Below are 18,392 nucleotides of genomic sequence, written 5' to 3'. Positions count from 1 at the left end.
AAATTCCACAAGAGCAAGAATTACATGTCTGCTTCATCCTCACTGTACACCTAAAGCCTAGCATAGGGTCTCACACATAACAGGCGCAAAACAAACAATGAATTACATTGAGCCAAAGAACAAAAAAAATAGTAATTTATCACTAAATACGTCTTTGTTAAATTCTAACTACAGGGGGCAGTATATCAGGTATTATAATAAAGTAATTAGGCATATTCCAGCACTTTGGGAAGCCGAGGCAGGCGGATCACAAGGTCAGGAGTTCAAGACCAGCCTAGCCAATATGGTGAAACCCCATCTCTACTAAAAATACAAAATTAGCCGGGTGCAGTGGCACACACCTGTAGTCCCAGCTACTCAGAAGGCTGAGGCAGGAGAATCGCTTGTACCTAGGAGGCGGAGCTTGCAGTGAGCCGAGATCGTGCAATTGCACTCCAGCTTGGGTGAAGGAGCGAGACTCCGTCTCAAAATAAATAAATAAATAAAGAAACTAATTAGGCACATTTGGCTTAAGACACTGGACTAAATCTATACATTTACTTCTTCATCTTCCCCCAAAGCACACTGACATGGTAGAAGAAATATAAAAATACTAATGAATCAACAGCATATCTGAAAGGCAGCAAAAGGTGGCATATGTAGATCAGAAACTTTGAGATATTTCTGGAAGACAAAAGAGATGAGACTCAACTGCCCAAGAGATCAAACAGAGCCAAAGAGCCTCCAGCTGAAAACTAAGTCCTAGTTTTACCAGTTTGGGCCTGGAAACACCTCAAGCTCAGAGGGAACTGGGACTGGGGTTGAAAGTGGACCTTGAGGTACCAGGATGGTACTTAAGCAAAGGTCTGCCAACCCAGCACCAGTACACCCACAGCCCAAATGACAAGTGGGGCTTCCCATCTAGACTCAGCTGGAAAAACAGTGCTCTACACAGAGTAGAGAGTTTGTCACAGAGACTGGTAAGGGCTTCTTTTTTACAAAATATATGCTGCATATATATTTTCTCAATGTCACACTGATGACATTTTGGGCTAGATAATTCTCTGTTACGTGGGTCTGTCGTGTGCACTGTAGGACATTTAATATTACTGGCCTCTAATTATTAGATGTCAGTAGCAAACTCCCAATTTCGATGACCAAAAGTATCTCCAACCACTGCTAAATGCCTTTGTGGGGGAAATAGTCCCCAGTAAGGAACCACTGGTCTATACCCACCCCATTCTAACTGAATTCTTTTAAAGCACATCTGAGACCTATCATTTCAAATGCAATTACTTAGGTATGTATCACTAAGAGATAAAGATTCTTAACATAAACATAATACTGTTATCCAATTTAAAAAGTAACACTAATTCCTTAGTATCATCTAATATTATTCAGTTACTGCTTGAATTTCCCTGAGTGTCTGATAAATGCTTTTTTTTGGTTTGGTTAGAATTGGCACCAGAGCAGGTCTACACTGTATGTGATTGTTAAGTATATTGGGTCCACAGAAAGTTTCCTGGGGACTGAAGACAGAAAAAAACCATAGTAGTGCCCAAGCTAACTCTAGGCAACCACAAGAGAGGAAAGGAAAAAGAAAACGGCAGCTCGCCTAGAGGATAACTGCACCCTGTCCCGATTTTCCTGAGCCATCACTGAACCCCTCCCTGGTTTAGGATATATGTCCCTGTTTGTCTTCTGAAGGGATGAAGGGACACCTATTGTGAGCACAGTCTAGGCCACTCAATGGTCCAGGGCATAGCTCAAATAGAGCAATGGTAACCCTGGGAAATGGAGGTGACAACAGAAATAGAATAAACCTTTTAAAATATACTGCAATTTGTGCAACAGGATGCCATATTGATTTAAAAAAATTTTTTTTCTTAAATTTTTTGTAGAGATGGGGAGGGGGTCTTGTTGTTGTCCAGGCTAGTCTTGAACTCTTGGTCTCAAGTGATCCTCTTGCCTTGGCCTCCCAAAATGCTACAATTACAGGTGTGAGCCACTGCTACATTGCCTTTTTTTTTTTTTCCTCGAGACGGAGTCTCACTCCGTCACCCGGGCTGAAGTGCAGTGGCGTGATCTCGGTTCACTGCAACGGCCTCCTGGTTCAAGCGATCCTCCCACCTTAGCCTCCCTAGTAGGTGGGACTGCAGGCGCATGCCACCATGCCTGGCTAAGTTTTGTATTTTCAGTAGAGACAGGGTTTCACTATGTTGGCCAGCCTGGTCTTGAACTCCTGACTTCAGGTGATCAGCCTGCCTCAGCCTCCCAAAATGCTGGGATTATAGGCTTGAGCCACTGTGCCCAGCCTACACTGATATTTTTAAAGGCCACTATTTAAAAAGGAGTAATCTGAGTAGTAAGAAAGAGTTCTTAAAAACTGGCTGGATGCGGTGGCTCACCCTGTAATCCCAGCACTTTGGGAGGCCGAAGTGGGCAGATCAACAGGTCAGGAGTTTGAGACCAGCCCGACCAACACGGAGAAAACCCATCTCTACTAAAAATACAAAATTAGTCGGGCGTGGTGGCGCATGCTTGTAATCCCAGCAACTCGGGCAACTAAGGCAGGAGAATCACTTGAACCCAGGAGGCAGAGGTTGCGGTGAGCTGAGATCGTGCCATTGCACACTAGCTTGGGCAACAAGGGCGAAACTCGTCTCAAAACAAAACAAAACAAAAACAAAAACAAACAAACAAAATGCCAACGTGATTAGGAAGAAAAAAATCTAGATAGAAAGGCTGAACAGGGCCAGGCATGGCAGCTCATGCCTGTAAACCCAACACTTTGGGAGGCCAGGGTGGGAGGATTGCTTGAGGCCAGGAGTTTGAGACCAGCCTGGGCAACTTAGCGAGACTCTGGTAGAGTCTGTCTCTACCAAACAAACAAACAAACATCTGATTAGCTGGGCATGGTGGCGTATGCCTATAGTCCCAGCTACCTGGGAGGCTGAGGCTGGAGGATTGCTGGAGTCCCAGAGGTCAAGGTTGCAGTAAGCTGTGATCAGGCCACTGCAGTTCAGCCTGGGCAACAGAGCACGAGTCTGCCCTAGCCCTGCCTCTAAAAAAAGAAAGGCTAAATAGGAGAACTGATATAACTGAAAACCAAATTAGTTGTATGAAAGAGCAACTGTCCTGGAAGCTCCCAGAACACAGAGGAATAAGAGATGAAAAATATGACAGCACAGAAAAGGAGCTGGATAGGTCCAGGAGATCCAATACCTGTGCAACAGGAGAGTCCAAAGAAGAAACCAGTAAGAAGGGAGAGAAATAATACAAGAAAGTTCCTGAGTTATCAGGTCAAAATAAACAATCCAGTTTGTGGAGTAATATTGACAAAAAAATCCTTACATCTAGATGTATTCTTAAAACATTCTTAAATTCTGGGTTGAAATCAACCAATGAACCATAGGCCAGCCTTAGAAAACCATTTCCAGGGCACGGGGTCGTAGGGTGCGACAGACCTGAAGTTCAAATTCCTACTACCCTAACTTACTAGTAGTGTGATAATCTCTTAGAATGATGTATGAAATGGTAGAATAGCACCCTCCACCTTTTAGAGGTAATGGGAGATTTAAAACAGGTAACATTTACAAAGTGTCTGACATGAAGGGAAGAGATTGGCTTTGGCATCCACAAGTTCACACACTAGTAGAGAACCTCAGTCCAGCTTCCTACGCTCAGGCAGTTCTTTGCCTAGAACAGGGGTCGACAAACTATAGCCCAAATTTAGCCCGCTGCCTGTTTTTGTAAATAAAATGCTATTGGAACATGGCCATGTTCATTCATTTACATACCATCTATGGCTGTTTTTTTTTTTTTTTTTTTTTTTTTTTTGAGACGGAGTCTCGCTCTGTTGCCTGGGCTGGAGTGCAGTGCCCGCATCTCAGCTCACTGCAAGCTCCGCCTCCCGGGTTTACACCATTCTCCTGCCTCAGCCTCCCGAGTAGCTGGGACTACAGGCGCCCGCCACCTCGCCCAGCTAGTTTTTTGTATTTTTTAGTAGAGACGGGGTTTCACCGTGTTAGCCAGGATGGTCTCGATCTCCTGACCTCGTGATCTGCCCGTCTCGGCCTCCCAAAGTGCTGGGATTACAGGCTTGAGCCACCACGCCCAGCCTATGGCTGTTTTTACATTACAAAGGCAGAGCTGAGTAGATGAGACAGAGACAGTATGGTTACAAACCGAAATTGTTTCAACCCCAACTTCATTCTAGCAAAGTTTTACTTTCTAGATTCAGGCCAGGGAACAAGCATAAAATGAAAAAACACTAAAATGGTGTTCCGGAACAACAGATATCTACTTGCTATAACTTCTTTCCAAGAAAACAAAGGGCCATATTAATTGAAGGGCTCACAAGTAAACAGGTAAGTGACTTAACGACTTCAGACACATGCTGGTCAACTACGAACTAGTCAGTGAAGGAATAGCCATAGTCCTATAACCCCAGTTCCTATGGCCCATTTACCTATTGCCACACTTTTTGGTACAAGTATTTATCAGCCCTCAAAGGCAAGGTTGTAATGTTGTTTTAAATGTTTCCTATTGGCTCTAAAAACTGCAATATTCATTGGATTGCCTCTAGAATCTAACAACTGGGCTGAGCCCAATCACTGTTGTTTTGAGCCAAATTATTCAGAAACCTAAATTTCTCTTGTCCATCTATCTCTCCTAAGTCCTCTGGAAAATCTTTCTAAAACCAACATCTGACTATGTGACTTCCTTACTCACCATCATCTTCAGGAGATGCTCCAACTCCTGAACTCAGTGGACCACCACACCCATTCTGTTGAGGCCACCTCCAACCACTCCCCACACCACACACATGTCAACTGCACACAGATGCTCAAACATATGACTTTGCTCTTTCATGTCTTTTTGCTTGTGCCCTGTCTGGTGTGTCTTCATTTTCCCCATTTGCTATTTTAATCTAAATTCCCCAAAGCTCATCTCTGTGCCTCCTTTCCACTCCCCAGATATAATGAGTCTTCTGAGTTCCCTCAGCACTTTGTGTGATATATCCAATGGCATGTAACTGAGTAGCCTTCGGTTCCTGATGTTCACGTATTTCCTCCCTGAGACAGGGAAGCATATGTATATATATATATATTTTTTTTTAAATATATTTTTTTTCTGGAATCCTTGATGCCTAAAAGGCACTGCATGTAAAAGGTACTTAGAGAAAGCCATCATAAACTCATAATAATAATGGCACTATGATAATCCCCACCCTTTTTTTTTTCTTTTGAGACAGAGTCTCACTCTGTTGCCCAGGCTAGAGTACAGTCACGCAATCTTGGCTCACTGCAACCTTCATTTCCTGGGCTCAGGTGATCCTCCCACCTCAGCGTCCCAAGTGGCTGGGACTACAGGTACATACCACCATGCCTGGCTAATTTTTGTATTTTCAGTAGAGACAAGGTTTCCCCATATTGCTCAGGCTGGTCTGGAATTCCTGGGCTCAAACGATCCACCTGCCTCAGCCTCCCAAACTGCCCTAACACTCTTAAAACAAGAATGTCAACTCTTTCTAGACTTAAGTAGTAGCTCGAGGAGACTACTTCTTTACACATATTAAGATGCTGAATTTTTTTTTTTTTTTTTTTTTTTTGAGACAGAGTCTTGCTCTGTCACCCAGGCTGGAGTGCAGTGGCGCAATCTTGGCTCACTGCAACCTCCACCTCCCAGGTTCAAGCAATTCTCCTGCCTCAGCCTCCCAGGTAGCTGGGATTACAGGTGCACGCCACCATGTCCGGCTAATTTTTGTATTTTTAGTAGAGACGGAGTTTCACCATACTGGTCAGGCTGGTCTTTAACTCCTGATCTTGTGATCTAACCACCCACCTCGGCCTCCCAAAGTGCTGGTGTGAGCCACTGCACCTGGCTGGAATACATTTTAAAAATAATATGCATGAGAAAATAACCAGTTTTCTGGACTTCAGAAGAGGAAGAAAAGTTGCCCTCCCTCTCATTTCTTTTTGTTTTGACAATTAAAACATCAGACCCTACGGTTCAAAAGCACCCCAAAGACCAGTGCATAAAAACATGTAGCCCCTAATTAATCTGCATAAGACATAACCGCTTATCGAACCCATTATAACACAAATATTTCCAAACAGCTGGCTTATTTATCAAAAAGCATTTGGCTTAAAATTAGAATGTGATATCCAAATTTATAGCAATACTTCTAAAGATCTGTTCTGGTAAAATTGTCATTAGATTTTGGGACTTTAGAGACTGCTGAGAATACCGATGCATTTTCAGTCACTTGACTGGAATCATACAAAATTATTTTTTGACTTAAGAAAGGAGATTTATTACATTAATAGTCTTTACATATGTCACAATTAGCAATAATCTAGGTAATTAAGGTAATTTTATTTTTTTAATCACAACATGGAAACTACTTAAATATTAGGTAGGTAAAATAGGCATGATATCTGGGGCAAGAAAAGGCTGAATATTATGAAAATATATACTAAATAGAGGAAGGAGTCAACGGACCTTATGTTTCATCTGGAAGCCTACCACTTTGACTTCTGACTTTATTGTAAGGCTGGTTAAAAGAGCAGTTTTAGGGAGCATATAAATATCTACCACAATAAAACCTATTTAAGTCTACATTTGATAGAATCTGGCAAGTGAATCTGAATAGCAAAGACACTGTATTAATCCAATGTTTAGTTCCCAAGTTTAGGAAAGTGAGATCTGGAAAAGTGAGGGAAATCTATACACAGTATGGTAACACCTCACTATTCCTTACCAAATACAATGGCAGATGGACATCACATAAAAGATCAGAGTACCCACTTTTCTGACTCAAATGCTCCCTACTTAGTGGGACTTCATACGCCTCCCAGTGTTCCACTACTTAATTACACAGGGAAAATTGTGTATGGTTAAATAATGGAATCAGACAAAAACTCAAGTCTGATTTGATAAAACAGAAAATTATGATAAAAATACTGCTTCAAACAGTAACATTTTTAAAACTCAAATGTAATAATCACTTCTTAGAATGTTACATGATCTCTTTCTCTTTCTCTCATGCTCTTCGACAGCAGCCTTACTGTCATTCTAGGCAAAATGTGCCACACTTCTGCAGACAAATACCTACTTTTTAGTGACCAGGGACTCAGCAGTCCAGCTTAAACCACAGATACATCTCAGGCCATAGACACTTTACATTAAAGGGCTGAAAATCCTTAAAATCCATATAAAGCCACAAAGGGTTGACATTTTATAGACTAGGGGAAAAACAACACAAAGAATGTTTAAAGGGAACTGTGGCCTAGAAATCAGAAGTAACTCACGGTATAGAAATTATGACCTAATATCACCAAAAAGTAATGTTAACAAGGTGACATGACGAAGTAAGAAATATTTTGTTACTTGTTAAAATACATCATAGCTGTTAGAATCCATAGTCTACATTAAAAAACATACTGAATACAGTACTTGTTTCCATTTCTCTTCTCTAAGAGATTAACACGGAAATAACTTAAGGGAAAGTAAACAAACAACACAGCCACAGACGCACACGGTTACCACAGACTATGAGCAGAGGAAATAGATGAATACTGTACACTGTGTAAAAGCAACAACAGATACAAGGTGAGCAGCTCACCTCTTCTGTCCTTCGAGTCAGAATTACCTGTGTAGTAAGTAAAAAATAGAAACATTCATTCAGGTTAAAGAAACACATTACAATTCAATTTAGAGTACAACAAAACAAGCTCCAGGATTAGGAATGCTTTCCTCCATGAGGTATCTTCCAACAACTGGGAAACAAGACTGCCCAGATTCACTAAACTTTGGACAGTGGTCTGGCCTTCTCGCTGGGTACACAAATAGTGCAGCATCAATATTCATAAAAAGTACAAGAATGCAAAGAGAACACATGTTATTAGAGGACTTTATGTCTTCAGCTATATTAAAATTCAAGAGGGCAAAATTAAATAAGGATATAAAAGACCAAAATGATAATAAAATCTAATTGGTATATACCAAACTCTACACACTAACAGAGAAAACTTTCTTTTCAAAGGCTAGTAAAATATCCACAGCCCTTATAAACCCCAACGGTAGAAACAGTACAATATTCTTTTGTCCCAATGCAATAAAATTAGAAACGACAAAGTAAGAAAACACTTGAAAATAAAAATCAAAACCAAAATGATGTGGTAGATCACCTGAGGTCAGGAGGTAGAGAACAGCCTGGCCAACATGGTGAAGCCCCGTCTCTACTAAAAATACAAAACAAATTAGCTGGGCGTGGTGGCGGGTGCCTATAATCCCAGCTACTTGGGAGGCTGAGGCACGAGAATCACTTGAACCCAAGACGGGGAGATTGCAGCGAGCTGAGATCATGCCACTGCACTCCAGCCTAGATGACAGAGCAAGACTCTATTTCAAAGGAAAAAAAAAAAATCAAAACCAAAATGGGTCAGGCACAGTGGCTCACGTCTTTAATCCCAGCACTTTGGGAGGCTGAGGTATGAGAATTGCTTAAACCTGGGAGGTAGAGGTTGCAGTGACCCGAGATCGCACCACTGCACTACAGAATGGGTGACAGAGTGAGACTCCATCTCAAAAATCAAACAGACGGCTGGGTGTGGTGGCTCACACCTGTAATCCCAGCTCTCCTGCCAGAGACTATATTTGAGACTCCTTTGTGCTAGATGTAGTAATGTGATGAATTCTAGCCAACGGGATGTGAGCTAAAGCAATGTAACTTCCAGGTCACATCTTTTGGAAAAGAAATGCCCTCTATTCCCTTTGTTCTTCCTTCGCAGTGGTTGCAACTAGAACCCAATGGTGAGAACTATCGCTAATCAAACAGATAAGGGCAATACTGTTAGGATGGTAGGTCTACAAGAGGAAAGGAATTTGATCCCTACTGAAACGAAGGCCCTGCCCACCTCTGGAATGTAACTAGGGAGAGAAAGACACTTGGGTCTTATTTAAGTCACTGAATTTTGGTATCTTTGTCAGAGCAGCTTATAGCGCATCCTAAAACAACTACCTATAGAAATACCTATGGGATGTAGCTAAAGCTGTGCTTGTGCAAAATTAACAGGAAAGAATGAAATTAAATAAAGCACACTCAATTCAAGAAGACAGAAAAAGCACGAAATAAATCTAAAGAAGGTAGAAAGTAAAAATGAATGAAATAGAAAACTTAAAAATAAAAGGACTATAAATGCACAATAGCAAGTTCTTCGGAAGAAAAAAAGTAACAAACTATGAAATAAATGGTTATTCAGCCTAAACAAAAAAAAAATGAGACATAAAATAAACAAAATTTAAAAATTAATAGCTCTGTAGGCTATTATAATAAATAACCATAAAGGAGAACTTTTCCTCATTCAAATATATTTGAAAACATGAATGAAATGGCCAGATGTAGTGGCTCACACCTGTAATCCTAGCACTTTGAGAGGCTAAGACAGGAGGATCACGTGAGCCCAGGAGTTCGAGACCAGCCTGGGCAACATGGCGAAACTCCATCTCTACAAAAAAATACCAAAAATTAGCTGGGCATAGTGGAACACGCCTGTAATCCCAGCTACTCGGGAGGCTGAGGTGAGAGGATCGCCTGAGCCCAGGAGGTGGAGGCCACAATGAGCCGAGATCATGCCACTATACTCCAGCACTGTGCAACAGTGAGACCCTGTCATAAAAAAAAAAAGAGTATTTTTTAGTGTAAACTTAAATCCTTTCCATGTAGCAAAACAAAACACTAAAAATTAAAATTTATCAAAAGAATACACACACAAAGGAAAAACATAGATCAATCTCATTTGGAGATAATCTGTGAATATCTAGACAGAGAAAAGAAAATTCTAAACAGAAATAATATCAAACAGACTGCAACAGCTTGTTACAGGAATGATACGATATGGTTGGGCAGCCTTGGCTCACGCCTGTAATCCCAGTGCTTTGGGAGGCTGAGGCTGAGGATTGTTTGAGGCCAGGAGTTCATGACCAGTCTGGGCATCACAGTGAGTCCCTGTCTCTGAGAAAATTTAAAAATTAGCTGGACGTGGTAACATGTGCCTATAGTCCTTAGCTACTCAGAAGTCTGAGGTGGGGTCTGCTTAAGTCTGGGAGTTCAAGGTTACAGTGAGCCATGATTGTGCCACTGTACTCCAGCCTGGATGACTCAAAGGAAAAGACTTTTAAAGCAAAGCAAAGGTCAACAGGAAAGAAAAATTAAGAAGATTAAATAATTAATTCAGAGCAAGACTCTGTCTCTAAAAAACAAATAAATAAAAACTGGCCGGGTATGGAGGCTCACGCCTATAATCCCAGCACTTTGGGAGGCCAAGGCAGGTGGATCACGGGGTCAGGAGTTCGAGACCAGGTTGGCCAACACAGTGAAACCCCGTCTCTACTAACATACAAAAAATTAGCTGGGCATGGTGGTGTATGCCTGTAGTCCCAGCTACTTGGGAGGCTGAGGCAGGGGAATCACTTGAACCCGCGAGGTGGAGGTTGCAGTGAGCTGAGATTGCACCACTGCACTCCAGCCTGGCGACAGACTCCATCTCAAAACAAACAAACAAACAAACAAACCTAGGAACAGAATCCACTACAGAAACAGACCAAAAGAGAAAAAAATCATTCAGATTTTGCTCATTGATCCTGAACAGGCAACTGGCAAAATTTAACATCCATTCCTGACATAAATGCTCATTAAATCCTGAACACAATAAAATATGTTTATCTCAACTCAAGAGTCAGTACCATGTATAATGAAGAACCACTGAAAGTGTCCTCCTTAGTGTCAGATACAAGAGAATGCTGTCTGCATTTACCAGCTGCTTAACTTTGTTCTGGAGGTATTCATCAATGCAATTGAACAGAAGAAAAAGAAAGTTCTACAAATTTGGAGGATATATGCAGATGAGATGACTTGAAGCCATAATAATTAATGAAGAAAATTACTTCAACACTAAGAGAGTTTAAGGTGGCCAGTACAAAATGTCTCTACAAAAATCAGTAGCCTTCATATCCCCAACGGTAGCCAGTCAGAAGATATGATGGAAGAAAATGCTCCATTTATAATAAGAAAAACAGAAGATTTAAAAAAAAACACAGACTTCAGAAAATGGAATATATTGCATTCTTGGATAGTTAGACTCAACATCTTTAAGATGCCATTTTCTCTGTTAATCTACATATTTAACATGATCAATACAAACTTTTTTTCCTGCTAGACAAGTTGATTCTAATGTTTATGGTAAGAATTGCTAACAAAATTCTGAAAAATAAAATTAACAAAGAATGACTAATTTTACCAGATATTAAATACTTTACAAAGTTACAATTATTGAGACAGTGGGGCTTTGCACATGGACAGAGAAAAAGATTAATAGAAAATAAAATGAATGTTCCCAAATAAATATGAAGAGGTAAATAAATACCTGAATTCAATATATAAGATGGGTGGCATTTCAAATCAATGAGGAAAAACAAATTATTAAGGGGTATTGGGACAAGTTAGATATTTGGGGAAAAACAGATCCATAGCTCACACTTCTGCATCAGAATAAATTCGAGATAGACCTAAGTGCGTCTACACACACACACACGTGTGCGCGTGAAACCATAGAAGTCCAGAAGAAAATTATTTTTATAATCTTGGAGAAAGGAAAACCTTCCTAAATATGACCCAACTCCTAGAAAACTTAAAATAAACTGAGAAATATTTAAATTAAAAAAATTAAAAATAGCTAACGGTATCTTCTGCAATGCAGAAAATCTAGATGACCACCTAGGGAACAATATTTGCAGGTTTACCATAGACAAAGGACTTATTTCCCAAACGTACAAAGAACATCTACAAACGAGTCAGGAAAACCTTGACACCCTAATAAAAATGGGTAAAGAATATCAACAAAGAATGCTCAGAAAAATACATTTAAATGATCTTTTAAATTACACAAAGTTGCTCAATCTCAGAAAACGCAAATTAAAGTTACACTGAGATGTTATTTTTCACCTGTCAGATTGGCAGAGATCCAGAAGTTTAATAATTCACCACACTGAAGAGAGTTCAGAAAAACAGGCACTTCGACATACTGTTAATAGGAACAGACTTCCTAGCAGAGGGAATTGTGGCAATATCCATAAATTTATAAATGCACACTTAAAATAATTTATCCTACTAATATTCTTATATGTGTCTGAAATGACAAACTGTATTGTTTATAAGAATACTCTGAAAACAATCTTAATGTCCATTTATAGGGGAAACTGGATAAATATATTAAGGTATATCCTTCAACACAGCAGCTCTTTACCAAAACAAAGAACAAATATGACAGGCTAACTGAAAAAGCAATATGCAGAAATCAACTCAGCATATTTATTACTTATATTATAAATGGAAAAAATGAATATATATGCTTTTTTTTTTTAAAGGATTTTATTATTGATTTATTTTCAAAAGGTATTCTAGGCTGGGCACAGCAGCTCACACCTGTAATACCAGCACTTTGGGAGGCCGAAGCGGGCAGATCATAAGGTCAGGAATTCGAGACCAGTGTGGCCAACATGGTGAAACACTGTCTCTAATAAAAATACAAAAAATAGCTGGGCGTGGTGGTGGGCATCTGTAATCCCAGCTACCCAGGAGGCTGAGGCAGGAGAATTGTTTGAACCCAGCGAGGCAGAGTTTGTAGTGTGCCGAGATTGCGCCATTGCACTCCAGCCTGGGCAACATGGTGAGACTGTCTCAAAAAAATAAAAAAAATTTTAAAAAAGGTATTCTACTTTTTTACTTGTCACTGATTTTTTTTTTTTTTTTTTTTTTTTTTTTTTTTTTTTTAAATAAGAGTCTCCAGTCTCACTCTGTTCCCCAGGCTGTAGTGCAGGGACTTGACTCACTACAACCTCCACCTTGCAGGTTCAAGCAATTCTCATGTCAGCCTCCCAAGTAGCTTGGATTACAAGTATGTGCCAATACGTTTGACTAATTTTTTTAATTTTTAGTAGGTAGACAGAGGGTTTTGCCTTATTGGCTAGGCTGGTCTTGAGCTCCTGGCCTCAAGTGATCCACCCACCTTGGCCTCCTAAAGTGCTGGGATTGCAGGAGTGAGCGACCTGGCCTATTTATTTTTGAGATGAGGTCTCCCTCTGCTACCCAGACTGGAGTAGAGTGGTGCAATCACGGCTCACTGCAGCCTCAACTGCCAGGACTCAAATAATCCTCCTGCCTCAGCCCTAAGTAGCTGGGACCACAGGCATGAGTCATTAGGCCCTGCTAATTTCTAAATCATTTGTAGAGATGAGGTTTTGCTATGATGCTTAGCCTGGTCTCAAACTCCTGGGCTCAAGTGATCCTCCTGCCTCAGCCTCCCAATGTGCTGGAATTACAGGTGTAATCCACTGTGCCTAGCTGGCCTTTGTTTATTTTTAAAAGGAGAAAAAGATTCATAGCAAAGATCAACAGGAAGGAAAAATTTTAAAAATTAAAGAATGAGGCTGGGTGCGGTGGCTCACGCCTGTAATCCCAGCACTTTGGGAGGCCGAGGCGGGCGGATCACAAGGTCAGGAGCTCAAGACCACGGTGAAACCCCATCTCTACTAAAAATACAAAAAATCAGCCGGGCGCGGTGGCGGGCGCCTGTAGTCCCAGCTACTCAGGAGGCTGAGGCAGGAGAATGGCGTGATCCCGGGAGGCGGAGCTTGCAGTGAGCCGAGATCGTGCCACTGCACTCCAACTGGGGGACAGAGCGAGACTCCGTCTCAAAAAAAAAAAAAAAAAAGGAATTAATTCAGGATACATCCAATATCCAAATAATAAGAATTTGAGAAAAGAAAAAAAAAGGAAGAGGGGGAGAAAGTTTCAAAGAAACGGGAGAAAATTTTCAGAAATGCAAGATCAAGGCTCCAAAGGGCCTATTAAGTATCTATAATAATGAACGAAAAAGACCCACATCAAGATACATCTCTGTGAAATTTCAGGATACCAATGATAAACAGAAGATCCTAGAAAGCATACAAATAATTAGGAATTAAGATAGCAGTAAAATCCTCCAAACCTAGTAAGCAGGTGTCAGTTAGGGCAATACTTTAAAAATTCTAGGGTAAAAATATTCCTCAAATTCTATGCACAGCCCTAAAGATATTTTTAGACACGTAAGGTCTCATGCAATTTGACTCCCATGGACCCCTTTTCTCAAGAATCTACCGAATGATGAGAGGAGACAAGAAAGAAGACAATATGGAAGTCAGGAAGCAGCAGCAAGGGGAATTCCCAGAATGACAGAGAAGGGAAATCCCAGACTGATATATCTGTGCAGTAGCCCTAAAGATCAACAAGCCTAGACTGGAATAAGACAACGTAGGGCTCAGGAGGAATTTCTAGAGGTAAAAAAGAAATAGATTATCTAATAAATCTCACTTTGTAGAAAGCTGTTTTGAGAGGCTCTGGAGAGCATGGTAAGAATTGAGTAGCAGTAACTTTGTTGAGACATAGTCTCACTTTAGTCACCCAGGCTGGAGTGCGGTGATATGAACACAGCTCACTGAAGCCTCAACCTCCTGGGCTTAAGCAAGCCTCCCACCTCAGCCTCCTGAGTAGCTGGGACTACAAGCACATGTACCCATGCCCAGCTAATTTTTGTATTTTTTGTAGAGATGGGGTTTCATGATGTTCCCCAGGCTGGTCTCAAACTCTTGAGTTCAAGTGATCTGTCCACCTGGGCCTCCCAAAGTGCTGGGATTACAGGTGTTAGCCAGTGTGCCTGGCCTGACTAAACAGAAAACTAAATAAACAAAAAATAAGGCAATTATTAAATCCAGAAAAAAAATTATACAAGAAAGAAAAACAATCCATTTATATTTATAGCTCAGCAATGAATATTTCATAATTACAATAATATACATCAAATACTGATTTAATAAAAAACTGTAACTGTTACAGGAGGACTGGTAAAATCGTGGTGATAAGTGGGATATGGGGTTTAAGACCATGAAATTCCCATGTGCAATAACGGTTTGCTGTGTTTTACTCATCTTGAATGAATGCCACTAGAGAAATGTAGTCTCAGTCTCCTATGACATGAAATGTGTTAAATGTACAATAACTAGATTCTTAGCTGTGGCACAATTTGGACCTAAGTCAGTTTATGGAAAACTAAGTTCCCTATAAGCAGAGTGGAAAGACTGCAAAAGTGAGAAATAGTCCTAACTTGTTAGCCTTGAGATCTAAAGCAAATCACTTAACCTCTATATACAGTCTGAAATTAAGCATCTGTTAAAAGGAGATGATTATCCATGGTCATGTCACAGAACTGTTAAATGAAAGACAGTACAGAATAGAACATGGGCTGTCCAGTCAGTCAGGCCTGTGTTACAGTCTCTACCTTTTCCATTCACTCATTCAGTTTGTACAAGTTATTCTGCTTTTCTCCCTAAGCAATGGCCACAACCCAACATTTTATGTTGTTACTAACATTTCAAAAAATTGTATGTAACATTAAAAGAATAAACATGGAACTGGATCATCCATTAAAACAAAACAAAACAAAACAAAACTAGTGGTGGCCCGCTAAAGTGATTTCATGAATTGTGTCATGACCTGTACATTGAAAAACATTCCACAAACTACAGTTTCATCATTGTAAAATACTTTCACCTATAAAACATAAAATAGAACTTACCTCACAGGATTATTCTAGAAAACTCTTAGTACAATGCCTAGCACACAGTAATAACTATGACAAAACTACATTAACTTTAAAGCACAAAGCGAGTGTCAGACATTACTTGTCTGCAGTCCTCTATTTCATCAAGAATAGTGAGATGCCATCTGCATTAAAGGTACCTTCACATATTTCACTGGGAACTATCAGAGCAATAATCACAACAATACTAACAGCTCACACTTAAAAATAGTGCTTAACCTGTGCAGGAATCTTTGTAAGTGCTTTACCCATATTAACTTGTTTAATCCTAATATCTCCTCTATGAGGTAAGAACTATTACTATCACTCATTCTTGTTTCACAGACAGACAAACTGAGGTAGAGAGATCAAGTAAGCCAGCTATGCCATAAACATGACTGGTTTATGGAAGAGCTGGGATTCAAACTCAGTGTGGTACTGAAGACTGCCCTCTTAACTGCAAATGCTGTCTTGTCTTTACGGTAGAAAATATGGGGAAAAGCTGGCAAGTGAAGGGTCTGAGTTATAAGGCATAGTAAAAGATATCACCTGTAGTAACAAATGAGAACCAACTGAGCAAACAGTTCCTGAATGTTCCCCATGAGCGAGATGTGATTCTGCTTAGGGGCTCTCACTATCTAACTGGGAAGAAATTAGAGCCAAAGGGCTGGGGAACACAGAAGAGGAAAGAGTGATTTTTGCTAGAAAAGGGATGACAGTTACATTTACTCCTCCCAGAAGCCCTTTGAGGGTCTCTCTAACCCTCTTTTACAGACAAGGTACCTAAGGTTCAAAGAGGTCAGAAACTTGTCTTACCTGTCCTGGTCTCAGACCCACGTCTCTGATTTTATCCTTGGGACTACTGCTTCAACCTGAGGCCCTGAACAACTGGCACTGCAATGTAACCATTTCCCAGAGCCTCTCTAATGACACCCCTAGCCACTGGCCTCCCACGCCATATCTAATTGTCTTGGACATCAATATCCATTCTCCTTTCCATGGTTTCCATGGATCTCTCCCTTTTCAAACCTAATCTTATTACTCATTCTCTGTGTCGTTTCATCTTCAGTCTCTTGCATCGTCAATGAGCTCCTCTCTTTCTCTTTTTAAGCCTTCTTCTCTACCTTTAAACACATTTAAGTCCTCTCAATCTAACCAGGATCCCACATAGCAGAATGATATTCTCCAGAATCTTTCTTCTTTCCTCTTCACTCATGCTAACCAGATATGCCTAAAAATTTCAAATATAGGTTTCATTACTTCCCTTGAGCAATTTTACTTATTTGAAGAAATTTTAAGGCTAGGAAACACAAGGTAATAAAAGGATGAATAAACTCAAAGAGCAAAAGAATAAAGAGAATCATCTCTAGTACCTGAAGGAGGGAAAGCTTCTGGAGTGGTTGCTGCGGTGCTGGAATTCCCCTCCCAGGGTTCTGTTCTGGCATCCGTGAACTGGTTATCTGGAAGCCACGTTTCATTTGGTAAAATTGTAGTGCCTATAGAATTGGTGCTTGCTGTTCTTGTGGTCCCATTGTCAAAGTCTGAAGAATTGACAGTGGTTAAATAGGTGGGTCCCAGAGTTATATTTGGGCTGAATGTTGGTGCCACAGAAAGAGAAGTTAGTGAAGAAGTTGGATTTGAAGTTTTGGCCTCTTCTTTAACTGGTTCTGCCGTTGATGAGTTAATTAATCTTGTAATTCCTACAGAAGGTGCAACTACAAACACCAAAAAACAAGGAAGTATCACATGAAGAATGTGAGGCTAAAAAGTTGTGAGACACAAAGCAGCAAGCCTTAATAAACTCTCAAACATATGGAGACCAAGCAAAGACCAACCCCCCAATACCCACCCACCCGCTATGTTTTTATTTAATGCTGGACCTTTCCTACCTCCTCCAAAGGACTATGGTTTAAGGGAGAAAGACATAAGATTCTTCACTTAGTTCCTCAGAAACCATATATAGAGTTGTAAATATCAACAGTTTATTTTACTTTTCAGGAAATAACACATAATCTCTTTGATTTATTTAAAGCAGTTAAATGTATGAAAAACAATGCTGAGCATTCAATACAATTCCAAGATTTCTGAAGACACCTATTTTACCATCACTTCGAATAAAATTTTTCTATTCCTTTCTTCAAATACCATCTTGGTTTTCAAATTTGGCTCATTAAATGTGAAAGCAAAATTTCATTTCAAATAGCAGCCTTATCAAATTACAATTTACCTGTGGTAGCATTGTTGGCACTGACACATATCAGACCACTGCCAAGCAGAACAAGAGTGAACCAGGAATCCATGCTTATCTGGAAAATAGGGAGCCATGTTAGATGAGGTCCTATATTATCATGACTATGTCTGAGCTGGTCACCAGAAGAGTATTCTGGATTTCCAAGCTATTAAAACGTGTGTCTAAACCAATGATCTTTTGGGATCTTGATATGAATGCTTCCTCAGATATCCAATAACTAAGTCTTTATAAAGATTGACTATCCCTTATCTAAAACGGTTGAGGACTAGCAGTGTTTCAGATTTTTTTTTTTTTTTTAAAGAGATAGGGTCTTGCTCTATTGCCCAAGATGGAGACAGTGGTATGATCATAGTTCAGTGCAGCCTCTACCTCCTGGACTCAAGTGATTCTTCTGCCTTAGCCTCCTGAGTAGCTGGGACTACAGGCATGTATCACCATGCCTGGCTAATTTTTAAAATTTTCTGTAGAGACAGAGTCTCACT

The 18,392-nt window shown here is 40.2% G+C and overlaps 1 protein-coding gene across 11 annotated transcripts in view; it reads right to left on the bottom strand.

Annotated features, from left to right (window-relative positions):
• The window catches only part of PTPRA (protein tyrosine phosphatase receptor type A), a 163,907-nt gene that overhangs the window by 55,584 nt on the left and 89,931 nt on the right, over positions 1–18,392 (bottom strand). For 8 of the 11 annotated variants that reach the window (XM_037990670.2, XM_008019184.3, XM_008019145.3 and 5 more), the window contains 3 exons: positions 17,887–17,965; positions 17,033–17,374; positions 7,610–7,636 (listed from right to left, as the gene is read on the bottom strand). The exons of 1 other annotated variant lie outside the window; for it this stretch is intronic. In XM_037990670.2, coding sequence (XP_037846598.1) covers positions 7,610–7,636; positions 17,033–17,374; positions 17,887–17,959 — 442 coding nt within the window. In that variant the 5' untranslated portion in view covers positions 17,960–17,965. The remainder of the gene's footprint in view (positions 1–7,609; positions 7,637–17,032; positions 17,375–17,886; positions 17,966–18,392) is intronic. 2 more of the 11 variants (XM_073007157.1, XM_073007187.1) reach the window with 1 other exon arrangement.

Source organism: Chlorocebus sabaeus, chromosome 2 (genome assembly GCF_047675955.1).
Source record: "Chlorocebus sabaeus isolate Y175 chromosome 2, mChlSab1.0.hap1, whole genome shotgun sequence".
Taxonomy (NCBI): domain Eukaryota; kingdom Metazoa; phylum Chordata; class Mammalia; order Primates; family Cercopithecidae; genus Chlorocebus; species Chlorocebus sabaeus.
Note: the sequence above shows the minus strand (reverse complement) of the source record. Positions and strands in the feature narration are given on the sequence as shown.